Source organism: Xiphophorus maculatus, chromosome 14 (assembly GCF_002775205.1).
Source record: "Xiphophorus maculatus strain JP 163 A chromosome 14, X_maculatus-5.0-male, whole genome shotgun sequence".
Taxonomy (NCBI): Eukaryota; Metazoa; Chordata; class Actinopteri; order Cyprinodontiformes; family Poeciliidae; genus Xiphophorus; species Xiphophorus maculatus.
The window spans coordinates 4,931,211-4,947,382 of NC_036456.1; the positions used below are offsets into that span (position 1 = coordinate 4,931,211).

General features: G+C 41.2%; 1 protein-coding gene across 4 annotated transcripts in view; it reads left to right on the forward strand.

Annotated features, from left to right (window-relative positions):
• sorcs2 (sortilin related VPS10 domain containing receptor 2) overlaps positions 1 to 16,172 on the forward strand; it is a 309,510-nt gene that overhangs the window by 289,540 nt on the left and 3,798 nt on the right. Inside the window, exons 14-26 of one of the 4 annotated variants that reach the window (XM_023346473.1) lie at positions 2,066 to 2,173; positions 7,756 to 7,876; positions 8,048 to 8,181; positions 8,267 to 8,386; positions 9,057 to 9,228; positions 9,315 to 9,501; positions 10,700 to 10,833; positions 11,758 to 11,881; positions 13,049 to 13,161; positions 13,965 to 14,087; positions 14,179 to 14,278; positions 14,633 to 14,735; positions 15,545 to 15,738. In XM_023346473.1, coding sequence (XP_023202241.1) covers positions 2,066 to 2,173; positions 7,756 to 7,876; positions 8,048 to 8,181; positions 8,267 to 8,386; positions 9,057 to 9,228; positions 9,315 to 9,501; positions 10,700 to 10,833; positions 11,758 to 11,881; positions 13,049 to 13,161; positions 13,965 to 14,087; positions 14,179 to 14,278; positions 14,633 to 14,735; positions 15,545 to 15,738 — 1,733 coding nt within the window. Of the gene's footprint in view, positions 1 to 2,065; positions 2,174 to 7,755; positions 7,877 to 8,047; positions 8,182 to 8,266; positions 8,387 to 9,056; positions 9,229 to 9,314; positions 9,502 to 10,699; positions 10,834 to 11,757; positions 11,882 to 13,048; positions 13,162 to 13,964; positions 14,088 to 14,178; positions 14,279 to 14,632; positions 14,736 to 15,544; positions 15,845 to 16,172 lie in introns of all 4 variants that reach the window. The other 3 variants (XM_023346475.1, XM_023346472.1, XM_023346474.1) reach the window with 3 other exon arrangements.

Sequence of the window (16,172 nt, forward strand, 5' to 3'; positions counted from 1 at the left end):
ACCCAGTGAAAATCAACTGGTATATAAGACGTGAACTTTTTAATCAAATACTTTGAACTTCTTGGTCATCATCACTACATCGGAGTGCACATTATGAATATTGAATACAATAGAAACTTTATCCATTGCCACATGGACAACAATAGGTAAGGACTGATTAATATGCAGTCTTGGTTTGATATTTCCAGTCTTCATGAATGAACACTTTGCATGATAATCAGATATTCATCCTGTTGGATGGAGTCTCACTACTGTGACTAAGATACTAAGGCATTGTTTCAACTGAGCGTTGAGGCACAGTTCGACATCATTTGGTGCATTATTTTTATATTTCTGTTGTAAAAGTGTCTCTATACCACAACATTCAGGTCAACGGTACGGTACGATTAGAGTGGAGCTTCTGGTGTCACATAATGCAGTCCACTGACTGATGGACTGAAAAACGTCACTGATTGTTACAAAGATGAGACATAAAGTTAGACGTTTGCGTCTAACCACAACCGTCCAACGTCCGACTTTTGGTAGAAACGTTCCCCAGACTGCTGCGGGCCATGAAGTAGCTTACCGAACCGCAGTGACCCGTGCCGTATCACTCTAAGGCAGGGGTCTCAAACTCCAGTCCTTGAGGGCCACTGTCCTGCAGTTTTTAGATGTGCCACAGGTACAAAACGATGGAATGAAATGGCTTAATCACCTCCTGTAGATCAGTTCTCCAGAGCCTTGCTAATGACCTAATTATTCTATTCAGGTGTGGTTCATCAGAAGCACATCTAAAAGTTGCAGGACAGCGGCCCTTGAGGACTGGAGTTTGAGACCCCTCCTCTATGGAAACGAGGCATGACTGACAGAGAGTTTTGGTTGGAATAATAGTACTATCCAGTTTCTCAGTGTTGTACAGTCCTACTCCTAAGTGGTATATTTAATATTGACTAAAGTTAAAGTAAACTCGTTTCTTTTCTCAGGGATCATTCAAGCTGAACATTAAGTAAAACACGACAACTTGCTTACTAACTTCAGAGTAAGACAGTATGAAGATTCAGCTCTCAGTATGCTGTGCTGGATTTTATCGCTCAGTTGCAATGTTTTAGAGTTTAATGCAAAGTATAATTTGGAAATCATTGCGATCCACTAATTATCTGCCTCTTGAGAACAAGCAGAACCACACATTGCTACCTTTGGGGAAACTTAATCACCAGCCCCGTTTTAAAAGGCAGTGAATTGTTATTGAGGAACTCAAAGGGCCTTGGTCACCCTCATTACAGTACAAACCATGGTACTATCCTAAAATAAACTTGTGAAACTCTGAAAGTGCTTAGTAATACGACTTGAAACATCATTTCTCTTAGAGAAAGAACAGCAAATACTTTTAAATTGCCATGATGAAATGTGCTGACACCTGATTGGAAGGTCTTCCCTTGGCTCTCCTCTGTTACCAGAGCAGAAATGAAACATTAATGGTTCACTGATCCAAGAAGCCCCTGAAAAACGAGTTTGGTTTTCATCCAGAGTTTTGGGTGGAGATTCGCAACTGATAAAAGATCCCTGTGTAATTTTCTATACCTCACTTTCTCTGGGACTTCTACATTTTGATGCGACCTTTGTTCACTTCTGAGATTTTTTGATACAGGAAACTTTTAGCACTTGTCTTGTTCGAATTTCTGTAGGTTGAACATTTTCTGAAATCAGCTCTTCTGATGCAGAACGGATTGCATTGGTTGTTGCAAGAGATGGTGATTAAAGTTCATTTGAACTCTTCTTATTTCCGATACTTCCATCAGGCATTATGTCAAATAATGTGAATTAAAGCTGAAGTTAAAAGGTTTTTGTCACAAATCTGAATAGAATTTGAAATATTTGCCTTTACCTCTACTATTTAACTATTATTTAAATGTTTTTTCTGTAGTACAAACTGGAAAGAAATAGTTGCAACAGCCTTCTACTTTCCTCCAAAAGGATTTTCGGCACAGATATGTGCTTTCTGAAGCTAACTAAAGCATCTTAATCATGTTTCTCAATAAAAAGTTAAACTTCTTTTTGATATGGGCTAATGCTTTTCTTTCCTTAGGTTCAGCATTGATGAAGGCAGAACCTGGAACATTCACAACTTCACCAGCACGTCTGTGTTCGTCGACGGACTCCTGAGCGAACCAGGAGACGAAACTCTGGTTATGACGTGAGTTAATAAAGTTTTCCCCCCAAAAAATACAAATAAAACCTAAATCTGGTTGAGAGCCTGTTACTGAGAGACATTAATCAATGTGGAACAGACTTGCTTTGACTAAGATTCTGAAATTTGACGAGTTCCTGCTTGTGTTTCCAACACAACGGAGTATTTTTTCTCTATATATAAACATACGGTTTTCCATGTGTAGCTCTCCCTTTTTCAATCATATTCTCTTTTATTTTGCAGGATCATTGCATAATTTACAGCGTATACCAACTTACCTCAGCTGGTTTGGAAGAAAAAAAATATTGATTCGCTTTTCTTTTTTTTTAAAGCTCTATTTTCTGCGGGTCTGGGAGTCCGTCGACGTGTCCTCTTTACAGAAAGAGGCAGAGGTGCATTTCTCTGTCAGAGCTCTTGAAAAGCATTATGCTAAAAGGTTATTATGAGGTTCTTTTCACAGCAATGCCAAACGCTGTCTGCCCGAGCTCTCCTTCCTCACACTTTCTGCTTTCTGCTCGTTTCTAATGAGTTATCTGACAGAACCTCCCAGGCTGCAAACTATGCTTAAGGAGGGGGCTCAAGTTACTCTTCCATCACAGCGATTCTTTCGCGATTTGTTGGAGCGGGGCAAGCAATTTCGTGGTGCTAACCGCAGCTGCTCTTGCACCCGATTCCCCTCAGAGCCCCCCCTCCTCTGTCTTGACCTCTAAATTGCCATTACAGTGGAGGTTGAAGGGAGAAAACAGCCCAATCAGCCTCATGGCCTTCCTTCCTGTCTGTTTCTTTCCCCTCTGACATTTTACCAGATCTGATCTGGGCATTTTTTTTGTTGTTGTTTTTTTTGTGTGTGTGTGTTTCTCCATGCTGGCTCTTTGCCAGCCAGCAACGTCCAGCGAGGTACGGCAGATCTGTGCATATTAAATAGGGTAAATGGTACACTTTAGAGCAACATGAAGTGTTATACTAAGGGTATGCTCAGATTTATGCTCATCCTTAAGGTAATTTTCTGAGCTGCATTAGCCTCTCTAGCCTCTTTAGCAACTTTTGCTGGATGATAAATCGTACCAGAAGTTATCGCGATAAACGATAATAATGTTGTTGTGAAACCGATTAATATAATATAGTGGTAATGCCATAATAATGCAAGAACACATTCTCAAAGATCAGTAAGCTTTAAATTCTAACAAACATTTAACACTGGAGCTGGAAGACATTTTAAATATCCAAAATAGATAGACAAAACAAGAGGAATGAATAATTATCTTAATTGTTTGTAAAGGGTAATGCCACACTGTTGAGAGAGATATCAGTGATTCTGTAGGTAGTCTTTTGATCTGTCAGACATTAATAAAACAAATCTCTGACATATGTTTTCATTGTGGCATTTAGCCTAATAATGTTGGTAATTCAAATTTATCTAAAACAAGAGATGTTTGGTTTGATTTAACTTCAGAAAAGGTGTTAAAAAAAAAGGTGTATGTTTTTTTTTTCTGCTTTTTGAGGTATATAAACTTCCGATTTCAACTGAACATTTTTCAGATAGGAGAATGGTATGAAGGGGGGGATACTTTCCCCATGGCACTGAAACACAGTTTCTTCCATAGTTACTGGAGCTCCAAGTAAAGATGGCTAAAAAGCCTTAAATTCATGTTTAAGGAGCCAGTATCCTAGGCTCACACTGAACATTATTTTTACATCTGGCTTTTAGGTCCAGTATATTTATTCAGCAGGGAACAAATCCAATGGTAATTGGAGTTTCTTAAAACTTCTAATGACTTTTACTTTCCTTGGTGTATAAATATGATGTGACACAGAGGTCCATTTATTTTAGCTATTAGCCTACAGGCTGGACAGAGACCGCTATTTATCTCTGCAACACACAGAGTGAGCAGGAGGCTAAGGGAGATACAAAAAAATATTCAAATCTGTTGGACACTTTCAACAGAAAGCCGCTTATTTAGATCAACGGGTCTCAACGTCCATTAATCACAATCTACGTGTTGACAGATTATTTGTGGGTGATGCTCCACCATGACAAACGTAAATATTTAGAGGGAAACAAAAGATACATTTTTGGGAAAGTGCTGTAAAAGCAGGAAATGGATGATGGCGCAGGGAATCCTGGGTAAATACAACCAAAACAAATAGCGAGTCTAACACTGGCAAGAGAAATAGCCTTTTGGTCTTTTACCAGAGACAAAAGAGAGACCCTAACCACTAAAATCTGATGTTACTCCATTTTGTTTACATTTCATGAAGAAGGAGGTTGCGCTCAGTGTCATCTTCTGACGTTTTTGTGCTGTTTCCTTCTGTGGTTCTTGGTGCAGCGCCACCACAGGCGAGAAGGGAAACAGGTTTTGTCTTTCACGGTGGTGTTTGAAAGCAAACCGCAGCAGCTTAAAATGTAGCAAATGTTGCAATTTTGGTCCCTAATCAAACCGAGTCTACCGGAATATCAGGTGTGAAAACCAATACTTTATGGCTTTTTAACAGTAATCTTTTTGTTTCCCCTCTACATTTGAGCTAGATTGATAACATAAAACCCAAATCTTTGACAAGACTTGCAACATATTCTACTACTAAAATGGTTGATTTCTTGACAATCCTTTGGCGTTGACAACCTGGCAGAAATTCAGTAGAAAGCATCCTCAGACTATAACGTCAAACTTTCAAGACCTCATATCTCTCTCTCTCTCTTTTTTTTGGCATCTCCTCCTTTTTGCTAATCCCTCCATCAGGAAAGTTAACTGAAGTGAAACCTGTCACATCATCTCAGACTACACGGCCAGGTTCACAGATAAGGCCAATCTTTCAGCTGTAATCTGTCGAGAAGGGCAAAGAGAAGACCACAAACACTAGGACACACACCAACACACACTCTTACACCGACAGAGACAGGAGGACAAGAGGCTTTGGCATATAGGTTCACTCACAATTACCTCCCATGTTGATGCGTTGAAATGGGCGCGCACACACGCACACACGCACACACACACACGCACACACACACACACAGATGTGTGTTCCCCATCTGGCTCTGGAGAGATAGGGTCGAAGGGGAGTTGAGGGCAGCTCCTGTCTGAAAGATTAGCCTGGCTCTATTTCTTAACCATGGAGTTTCGATTTTTTGACGCCACAGTCTGCCATCCCATAATGAAGTCTTTGAGCGGTGACTTAGCACCAAGGACAGGTGGAGGGGAGGGTGGGTGTTGGTGGCAGAGCAGAGCTAATCCAGCTCTCGTACTAATGACAGCTGGTCAGATCAAAGACCGGACAGACGAAGAACGCCGATGGAAACAATGTGTCAGAAACACGCCAGATCATTATCCCAGCTCACTCTTCGTTCCCCGTTCTCCTGCAGGAACTTCTTCGCCAGAAAGATTTCCTCTGAAGCGCCTCCGCATCCGATATCTTTTGGCACCAGAAGCTCCCCCCATTAAAAAATACAAAATAAAATGAAAAAGAACCCAACCCGCGGTGGCGTTTTTCCTCTGTGTTTCCTTAATGAGACGATCCGTTAATGGCCGTCGAGTTTGTTTTCGCTCGGCTCTCTTCGGAGTATTGTTTGTCAACTGACAGAGCTCTAGAGGCTCTGAAGTGCCAACTCACCACTGAAGCACCAAGATGCTAAATTAACTGAGGCTGGTGGGAATCAGATAAAGCAGTAAGTCTCGCTTTAAAAGCTGGAGCGAATTAATTTGAATTTGTGTGGGAGCGGATTTGGACGGGAGAAGGAAGAAGGCAGTCAGCATAGTTTAGGAATTCATTAGCAAGTATGTGTGGGCCTCTAGAAATCACTTGAGCCATTTGATTTCACCTACATTGACCATGTTAGTTGATTAATTTGAAAATAAATTTGCTTAATGGAAAAATTCTAGTATTTCAATGAAAAGTTTTGGTGCTAGGATGAGGTGATTGTTTTTTTGTGGTCATATCAAAATTGTTTTGGTTTTTTGCAAAACCGCAATGGAAACGGTGTTTCCGCTTCACACGAGTCACATGATCGACAACTAGATCTTACTACTGGCAAAAACCACAAAGAAGAACACAGGAAGTGGTTAGAGGATGATGGTACGCCTTGTTTTTTAAATAAACTTATTGCGTGAACTTAATCACGTGAATTTAACTGCGTTTATTTAAAGGAAACGCCGCAACTGTAAAATTGTGTTTTTTCAACATCAGCAGAATGTAGACAAAATGTGTAATAGAAACGCAGCGAGTGACAGTTAATGTACATTAATTTGAGTAAAAACTTCAGTGAGTTGATAGCAGAGCATCAGACTCGATGCCTTGCCAAAGTATGCATGAACAATTACATCTAATGGCACGTCAGAGCCACAAGCATCCATTTGTTTTATCCATATTTTATATTATAGACCAGATCAATGAGGCACAATTTTGTGAGGAAGAAGTTTTTTCTTAACTCATAATCGGCTTTATACCAGAGCGGCGAGAACAGAAAAACTGGATTTTGCTTTTCCTACTTCGTGTTGCTTTTGTGGTTTCAAGGGGTTTGAATATTTTCAGACAGCAACAGGAGAGGAAATGAGGAAGCGGCTGGTATGAGTCGACAGAAACTCATCCATCACGTCGTCTTTAACGATGTCAGTGCAGGCGGTATTAGTCATGCTTGCTTTGCTCTCCTCATCAAGGTGATGGTGGGCCACCGCTGGCAGACTAACATATGCTGGAGTCACTGACTTGAGTCACATCAGTCTGTTTTTAGAAGCAACGCTGCAACCGCAACGGGAAGACAGCTTACCGTAGCTCCCGAATGGTGACGGGGCCTGTGTTGGATTATAGAACAGCACCATCTAGTGGAGGGATGCCGCGTGTGTGTCAGGGAGGCTTTATTACTCTGGAGCTGAGTGGTATCATTTTATGACAATTTTATCAGGGAAATTGTAGACAGGACTAAAAAAAAAAACAAGTGTAAATTTCTGCCAAAAAAATATTTAGATTAATCTCAGAAATTTTCTAGATGAAACTTGGAACATTTCTGAGTTTCTGACGTTGAAAGTTTGCCAGAAGAAACTCAAGATATTTTGAGAATAATTTCAGAAATGAAAATGCTCACATTTGCAGTTTTTCAGTGTTGTTTCTGCGTACTCCGGTAGCCAGGCAACAACCTTTTATTGACGAATTTGCTTTTGTGTCTTTGTGCAAAGACTATAAAGTAAGTCTAAAATTTTCTGGGAAAAGTTCATACATTTTAGATTAGTCTCAGAAATTTTCGAGAAAAAGTTGAAAACCTTTGACTTCTGCAACACTAGAAAATTTCTTGAGGTTAATCTCAAAATTGTAGTTTTTTTTCTAGCAAATTTTTGACTTTTCAAGCTCAGAAATGTCCAAGTTTCTCTCTAGACAATTTTACTGATTAATCTCAAAAGGTACTTCTCTATTCTTTGCTTTTCTTATCTACACCGGCCCAAATACGCCATCGTACGTTTTCTTATTGTAGCTCTTTCTTTTTATCTTGATACTTTTTAATTATTGATGAATAAAAAGAAAATTATGGAAGGACAGATAAAGACCACTCTGCCCTGAAGCAACAGTAAATAATATTGAATGTGTGTGTGTGTTTTCAGTGTGTTTGGCCACATCAGCTACAGGTCGGACTGGGAGCTGGTCAAAGTGGACTTCAGGCAGTCTTTCCCCCGTCAGTGCACTGAGTTGGATTACGAGTCCTGGCAGCTCACAGACCTGCAGGTAAATCACACTTAAAGCCACGAACACAACATTTGTTTTATTTCCCCCTATAAATACAGCTATTTAATAGATTTTCTGACATCTAAACTATTTTTGAGGATGTAGGAGTGGAGAAAACGTTATCGTGGTAACTCGTGTGAATGTTTTTCGGTGCGCTCGGGTCGCCCTCAGGGGGAAAAGTGCATTATGGGACGAGAGCGGACCTTCAGGAAGCGGAAGGACAGCGCGTTCTGCGTGAAAGGAAAGAGCTACACCTCGGCTCTCACCGCCACGCCCTGCCAGTGCACCGACAGCGACTTCATCTGGTGAGCGGGCCACTGAAAAAAAATGAAACGCTCAAAAACAAAGTGTCTGATTGTAACTGTGCCTCTAACCGTTGTGCACATGCAGTGATTACGGCTTTGAGCGCTCCTACACGGAGGGCGATCGATGCTTCCCAGACTTCTGGTTTGATCCCGAATCTCCCCCAGAAAGCTGCCACCTCGGACAAAACTACCAGTCTAGCACTGGGTACGTTTCATATTTAATAAAAAAAGCTTGTGTTTGTTTGTTTGTTGTTCTTTTACCCCTAATTTCATGCTATGTGTTAATGAGACCAACACCTAGTGGCAGCAACTCAAATTTTGAAGCAAAAAAAGGGGGGGAAAAATCAGATTTTCTTTTTTACGTGATGTTTTTTTTGTTTGTTTAGCTTATGTTGAGCAATAAATGACATCACGTAGTGTTTTTTAATTGTCTATTATTAATCAGTGCGCTGGAGTAGTTCTGTCATTTATTTTTAGATATTTTCTATTCTCAAAGTTTAATTCCTGATTTTCTGGGGGAACAATTTCTTTTTTTTAAATTTCTTTCTATATGACAACCATTCCTTCTTGTTTTGGATGCCGTGTACCTGGACTAAGTTTTTTCCAGTGGTGATATGTTATTGAATTACTGAATGAGTTGAACATTTTTAGTACAAGGTTTATTTCTGTACTGAGCGACAGAGACAGCTTAAGGTCAAATTCCTGATGTGTTTTTGGACAATAAGTAGCTTAGACTTAGCTAAAGTCTGAAAGTAGCAGAAACCAGAGTGGCTTTGACCAGACAGGCGTTTATAATACTTAGGATATTAGCTGTTAGCTTGTTTTTACGGTCGCTTAGCTTTTTTTTTCTTTCATTGTTCTCCGTTGTGTTGCAGCTACAGGAAGGTGATATCGAACTCTTGCGAGGGAGGCCTCGACAAACAACAGAGCGCCAAACAGCACAGCTGTCCTCTGCTGCCCCCTAAAGGGCTGAAGGTCGGCATTAAAGGCCAGATGCTGGCCGTGGCCCCTGGCGATGACATCACGTTCATCGTCCACCAGGAGCAGGTGTCGTAAAAAAAGCCGACTTCTCCTTTCTTCTCCCTCCGGCATTTCCTCTGCAACCGGCTTACGGGTCGTTTTGCTCCCAACAGGGCGACACGAGCAGCACCAGGTATCAGGTGGACCTCGGCGACGGCGTTCGAACAATTTACCAGAACCTGACGGTGACCGACGAGCCCATCCAGCATCGCTACGAAAAGCCCGGCGTTTACAAGGTGACGGTGAAGGCGGAGAACATTGCGGGACACGACGAGGCCACCATGTACATCCAGGTCACAGGTCAGTGTTTGACCTACTCTGTGACCTTTAAAGGGAACGTATTTAGTCGGTGTTTTATTCCTTTCCTCAGTCTGACAGCTGTCTTTGTCAGAGGCATTAAACCTAAATGCTTCATTCCTTCTTTTATTCACACCTGGGAGTGTTCAACATCGCAGCAGAGACAAATAAACCTGTGTAGCAGTCAGTAAAATAAATACCACTTTTCAGCAACATCGTTCCTACAAGGAAATGCTGAAATAAAAAATACAAAACAGGTTTGAGGAAGTAAAAAGTCTAGGAAGTTATTAAAAGGTAATGCTAGCATTCTAGCAATTCTGGATGAACAAAATGGAAACGTGCGCAGTGACTCCTGATTGTTTCCATATTGTAGATAACATGATGTAAATCAGTTAAGTAAGATATTATGTCCTGAGTTTTCACAACAATTTGACTTTTTTGCAGTTTATTAAAAAAAAATCAAACCTCTAGACTCGAGTTTTTCAAAGTCGTGGCCGCCAGGGGGCGCTAGGTGAGCCTCAGAAGCTTGGAGGAAAGATGAGGAAGAAAAAAAGCTAATTTTCTCATTTTAAAATTCAATTTTTTTAAAGAATACAATCAAATCTATTTACCAATTAAGATAAAATTTAAGCTAAAATAAGTTATTGAAATGGTCAGCTTTCTGATTGGCTGCCTGTCAAACTTATCAAGCTGCTCTGCTCCTCAAGCCAGCAAGCGCAAAATGGACAAGTTTGTGAAAAGAGATAGACCAAAGGAACAGAACAGAACTCATTGCCTACTAAAACCAGAAGGCATGAGGCAGCATTTATGCTAAACAAATATTAAATAGTGAATAAAAGTGAGAAAAAGCAAAGAAAAACATTCCAAAAGTCCATGAGCTGCGGAAATGCCGCCTCATTCTTTTGAAAGAGGTGCCGTTTGATCTAAAGTGTTTTTATTTTTTCCACCAGTCAGATCGTCCAGCGTTCCTGTTCAGTCCTTTTTATGCGTCACTGTGACCTCAGGCAACACGTTGAACTCAAATCGACCCGCTGTGCTCATCGGTGTGTAAAGACGGCAGGGGACACGGTGTCAGTCTTGCTGAATGTGGCTTTTTACGTTTAAGTGTAACAGCTGGTCAGTAGAATAAGAAAGGCAGCGAGGGATTTTCCATTCAACAGTTTTTTGAGTGAATAAAAACCCCCAACTATTTCCTGTGCAGAGCCTCTGCAGGAAGTTCACCTGGAAGCGGTTCCCATCGCCAGGAGAAACCATGTAGTCAACCTGACGGCCGTAGTTCTTCCCACTACAGCCAACCTGACCGTCTTCTACTGGTGGCTCGGCGACGGCCCTAAGGTAAAGTTGGAAATATTCAGCTGTTGTTTTGCAAGTGCTGACTGACAGAAACCTATAGGCGCATCTTAAAGGGGTGGTGTTATTCCACATAACATGTAAAATAACACTACATTTTGTAGTGTTGTTCCCTCATCAAAAACATACCTGAAGTGTTGCTTTGATTATTTCATGAATGTTTGAGAAATCCTTTAATCTCCATGGAAACCATCCACCTGTGCAAAACGCCTGGGTGGACCTAGCCCCGCCTTTCATACGTTGTTAAAGGCTTAATAGAGGAGCCGTGTTGTGATGACTTTCTGAAGGCGGAGTTTCAGAAAGAGCTGGAGTTTCTTAAAGAGACAGAGGCCCAATTTCAAGGAACTAAATTACAAAGTCACATTTCTTTTAAGTTGTATTTGATATATGTAGCATTTTTATAGCAACTGAAGGTAACATAGTTACTTGATTATCATATAAAATGTGCCAGAAAAACATACCACACTGCCCCTTTAAAAACCTAAAATGCCATAAAAAGTTTAATATTTTCAGTCTCTCATTTCAGAAAGTGAAACTCGTGTATCACATAAATTTATTGCTGAAATATTTCAAGCCAGAAAGGTCTCAGAAAATTAGATTCTTAGATAACAATTAAAAAAAAGGAATTTCTAATGCATATATGTTATGTATTGGCCATAATATCGACTGTGAATATTTACACCATAAAAGAGTTTCTGGGCTCCTTCAACTCATGAAAAAGCAGCAGTTGATGTTAATGCGAAGTATATCAAACCTCATTTTGGCATATTTAACGCAGCATAACGATTTAATAATGTTTGAATGTATAAAAACTAGGTGGATTGATTATGAGGTTTAATACCTAAGTTCTTGGTGTTCTAGTTTGTCTTGTTCTTCCTGTCGTGTAGCTAACATTTCTCCCTCTCCCAGCCCAAACTGACCCTCCAGAATAGCCTTGTGACCCGTTTCCCCGAGAGCGGAGAGGTTTCCGTCACCGTCCAGGCGTCCAACGGCCGATCCATGGTGCAGGACACAAAGATCGTCAGAGTCTATGGTAAGACAATTAATATCTTACACTTAATGAAGCGTCAAGGTAACGATGGTTGCGTGTGTTTTTCCATAATAAGGGACTTAGCTTAGCTTTGTGGCCACGTAATACTAGATTGGTTTACTTAATAACTTTAAAACAGTGTCTGACAGTATTACATTTGCAACCATTTCAAACAGCGGTGTCCATATTGCGGCGCGGGGGCCTTTTGCAGCCCTCTGGAGGATTTTGCACAGCCCCCCGACCTCAACACAAATAGGTGGTTGATGCAAATGGATGAGTTTTCATCTTGCAGTGCAAGATTTTTACAGATAAATAATTTACTAAAAAAAAAAAAAAGAATTTTTTAAAAGATAAATAACAAATTACTAAACAAAATCAAGATGTTTTTTTTTTTTTTTTTACAGATGAATAATATCACGTTTTATAAAATGAAGTTTTGTTGCAGATAAATAACATCTTCACAAAATGAGTCAGGATTCTTTTACTGGTGACCTGTTGTGTCATAACTCATTCGTGTACAACCTTTTTTTTATGTTTTGTATCTGTAATTAATAAAAAAAAATTGCTTTCATTTATTATTGAGCAGATAAACTTAACAAAAACGACACAAAATGTTTGTATTGAAAACCTTTTTTGGCCCCTGAGAGCTTTTCAGTGTAACGAGTTTGGATGCCGCTGATCTAACTTTTTACATTTGAGTCCTTATTAAAGAGAAACAAATTCAGTGGTTATTTTTTCATAGTAGTTTTTGTTCGTCTTGTACAGCCCTGAACAGAGCTGCATGCTATAAAATCTTGTTTTGCATCAAAAGCTGAGTTGTAGCCATGTAGCTCATAGATGTGTTTTGTCTGTACATTACCACTCTGCACGGCTATACATGTAATTTCACATCAAGTCTGCTTTTTTTTTTTCACTGCGTCTCTGATCCCATTCGGTTAAATGACGCCACTTTGATTACACTTCTGCCGGCAACCTGCTGCCATCTGTTAGCGCCGGCAGCGCCGCGGAAACGCGCAGACCGAAACTACGCCACGTGTTTCCTCCGAGGTGATTGGCAACGAGGCGCGTCTGTCCGCTCAGAGCAGCAGCTGTGGGGTTTTGGGTTGTGTTTTGCTGGGGCCCGATCGGGTGTTGGTCCTAACGGACGTGGCCGACTCGCTCTCCTTCCAGACAACTTCCAAGTCATCCCGCTGAGCTTCAGCAGGAACCTGGACCGTTTCAACCCCAACATCCCGGAGTGGAGGGACGACGTCGGCCAGGTGGTCACCAAGCTCCTAGCCAAGGTTCGATCCCTTCACTTCACCTCATTTCCAGTCATTTTCTTTGTTATAGACAACGTTGATGTTTCCGCTGGATCACTTGGTTGCTTTGCAACGAAGCGAGACGAAAGCTTAAAAACAAAATTTCAATGGTTGATGGTGATGAAGTATGAAAGATGACCAGAAGAAGTGTTGCTCTGTCCTTTATTGTTGGATTTTTGTCGTCTATTTGCCCAATTTGACAAAATCTGTTATCAGCCCAGCAGCAGCGGCTTTATATATTTTTCAGGGCTACAACTAATCGATTATTCTGACGATTAATCGAATGAAAGAACTGACACATTCTGCATATTTTTCATTACCTACCAAAGCTTATTTTTATAATATGAGAAAAACATTTTTAAAAATGCAAGTAAACAAATAACTCAATTCCCTTTTAACTAAAAAGAATTGCCTAAAATGCAATACCGTAGCATCAACACAGTGAACGCTGGATCATTCGTAGCAAATGATGAATCTGCAGCAGAGGATTGATCTGTTGACTAATTTTTAGTCAATAATTGGACAGCAGGAGGCATTTTACGGGAAAAAACTACTCCACTTCAAGAGAAGCTTAGAACATATGTACAGACAAGGAAGGTTTTTCATCTTTGTCTAGTTTTAGCTTAATTACTAAATTGGTGTAAAAAATGGCAAATACGTTGAGCTGAAATTTGAGACACTGCAAAGCTGAGCAATTTAAATTTTTTTGTAGAATGTGCGATTGTTGTGCTGTCGGCTTCCTGCTGACCAGCCTTACACCGTTCTTTGTGACCACATGTCCTCAGACCACAGGCGTACCTCAGGACTCTCTGGTTACCGTGGTGAACCCAGGCCTCCCCACGACGGCCGACCTGTACGTGTTGCCGCTGGACTCCAAACCAGCCAAGGGCAGCGTATTAGTAGATAAGGTAGATCCACACAGACCCGCGCAGTTTCTCCCAAAAACATAAAGACCCGTTGAGTGTAATCGCAGCTCTAATGCAACGTTCTCCTTCTTAGCGTATCCCAGCGGTGGTTCAAGCGGTCAGCGACAAGAACATCAGCTTCATGGTCCGAGGCGGTCTGCGGGTGTTGGTGATGTTGGCCGACCCGAACGCAGGTAGACCCTGAAATCTACCGACACTTTACTTTGTGTTTGTTTCCACTGTCGTTTATCATTCAAGCTATAACAAACAGCATGCTAATGATTATGTCCATTGAAGAGGTTTAATTGCTAATGACTCGATAGCTGCGGCGGCAGAGAGTGGTGCGTCACCAGACGTTACCAAACACAAATAAAACCCTTTCCCTGTTGCGACCCAATGAATCGTCTCCACTTTGAGGCCGCCGTGCTGTCCTGTTCTCCCAGACACCTCTCACACTTTCTCATCAACGCTAGCAAGTTTCTGCTTTTGCTTCTACGTGACGTCGGTCCCTTCTTCTCTGAAACCTGCGCATTTGTTTGTCACTCTAGGCTACCATGGAGCAGCCGGAGGTCCAGGTGTCTGGGCGCTGGCTGTCATATTCCTAATAAGCGTCGTTGGCACTGGCTCGTTCATTCTGTACAAGTTTAAAAGGTGAGCTTTGTCCTGGTGTGAAGTCACTTCCTGTTGGTCAGCACTCGACCACAGCCAGTAGCATGATCTGAGTTTTAACACAAAACATCTACTTTCTTGACGTATGAAAGGCTGGTTATATTTATAGATACACAAACCTATTTGGAAATCAAAAAGACAATGGCAGCAGTGAAGTAGTTTTTCAAAGGGTGTTGCAGTCCGGCCTCATTCAGAGAGGTCATGGAGGTCGTGGTGACATCACCCCACCTCCCAGTGACGGGGGAATCAGAAACACGTTTACATAAGACAAGTTGGACGTTTGTTAACACTAAATAAAGGTCTTGTCATGATTCAGTTCCAAGAATGTATGTTAAAAAATGTCTTCAATCGGAGGCTTCTTCAAATACACTGTAACACAGACTGCTACAGGAGATCTCTCCTGCCCCACAGCCATTACCAACTACAACAAATGCAAATAATTCTACAGAATAATTGAATTTTTGCAGCAGATTTTTATAGTTTTATTAAATTTTGTTTGCTTGATTCAAAAGCATTATCTGAAACCCGCTGGTAACCGTTGCTTTATTGCCCAAACTATTGCCCCCCTTCTTCCTACCACACACTGTAGTTTGCATGAAATTTAGCGTCGATAACAAGATCTTATGAACTGCATGCACTTTTAATTTATTTCCCCCCACAACAGTAGCTCACTAATGGCACCACAGCCCCTGAGCGCGGAACACGAATATCCACCGAAAAGTCACCTGAATGAAAACCTGCCGTTCGGTTCTCCAGCCCCGTCTCATTAAAAACAAACCACTATCCCACAGTCCTTGGCCTAGGACTGAGGACCCCTATCCTCCACTGTTTTTCAGAAAGCTCCCCGGCAACCGCAACATCTACGCCCAGATGCACAACGAGAAGGAGCAGGAGATGACCAGCCCCGTCAACCACAGCGAGGACACGCAGCACATCATCCAGGGCGAGGAGTTCATCGACGACGACCTGGACTCGCAGACTCTAGGTAACGCGGGAGGCAGCCCCGCCTTCCGTTCTCTTATAAGGACTACCACTAACCACTGCTACTAAAACAGCCAGGCCACTAACTCCAGCAGCTAACACACACCAAGGTACTGAATGACTTCACCCGTTTTCTTTTAATATTTTAATGTTGTCGGTCTGTTTTTTAAGGCACTTCAGTCAATTGATTATATGTACAGGTGCATCTCAGTAAATAAGCATGTAACCTATTTAATTTCAATTAATTATTTAGCTTAATTTCCCTAATCAATAAAGTATTCTTTAATTTAAAAAAAGATGTGTTGGTTTTTTTTAAGTTTTGCTTGTGCTTGTTTTACAACTCCACTTTTTCCTTCCACTCAACCTTCCGGTTGTTGTGGCAGTGGGCAGAGAACCGGCTTCGTCAGCGTGACTTTTTGAGGTTTGCCCTATTTGTGC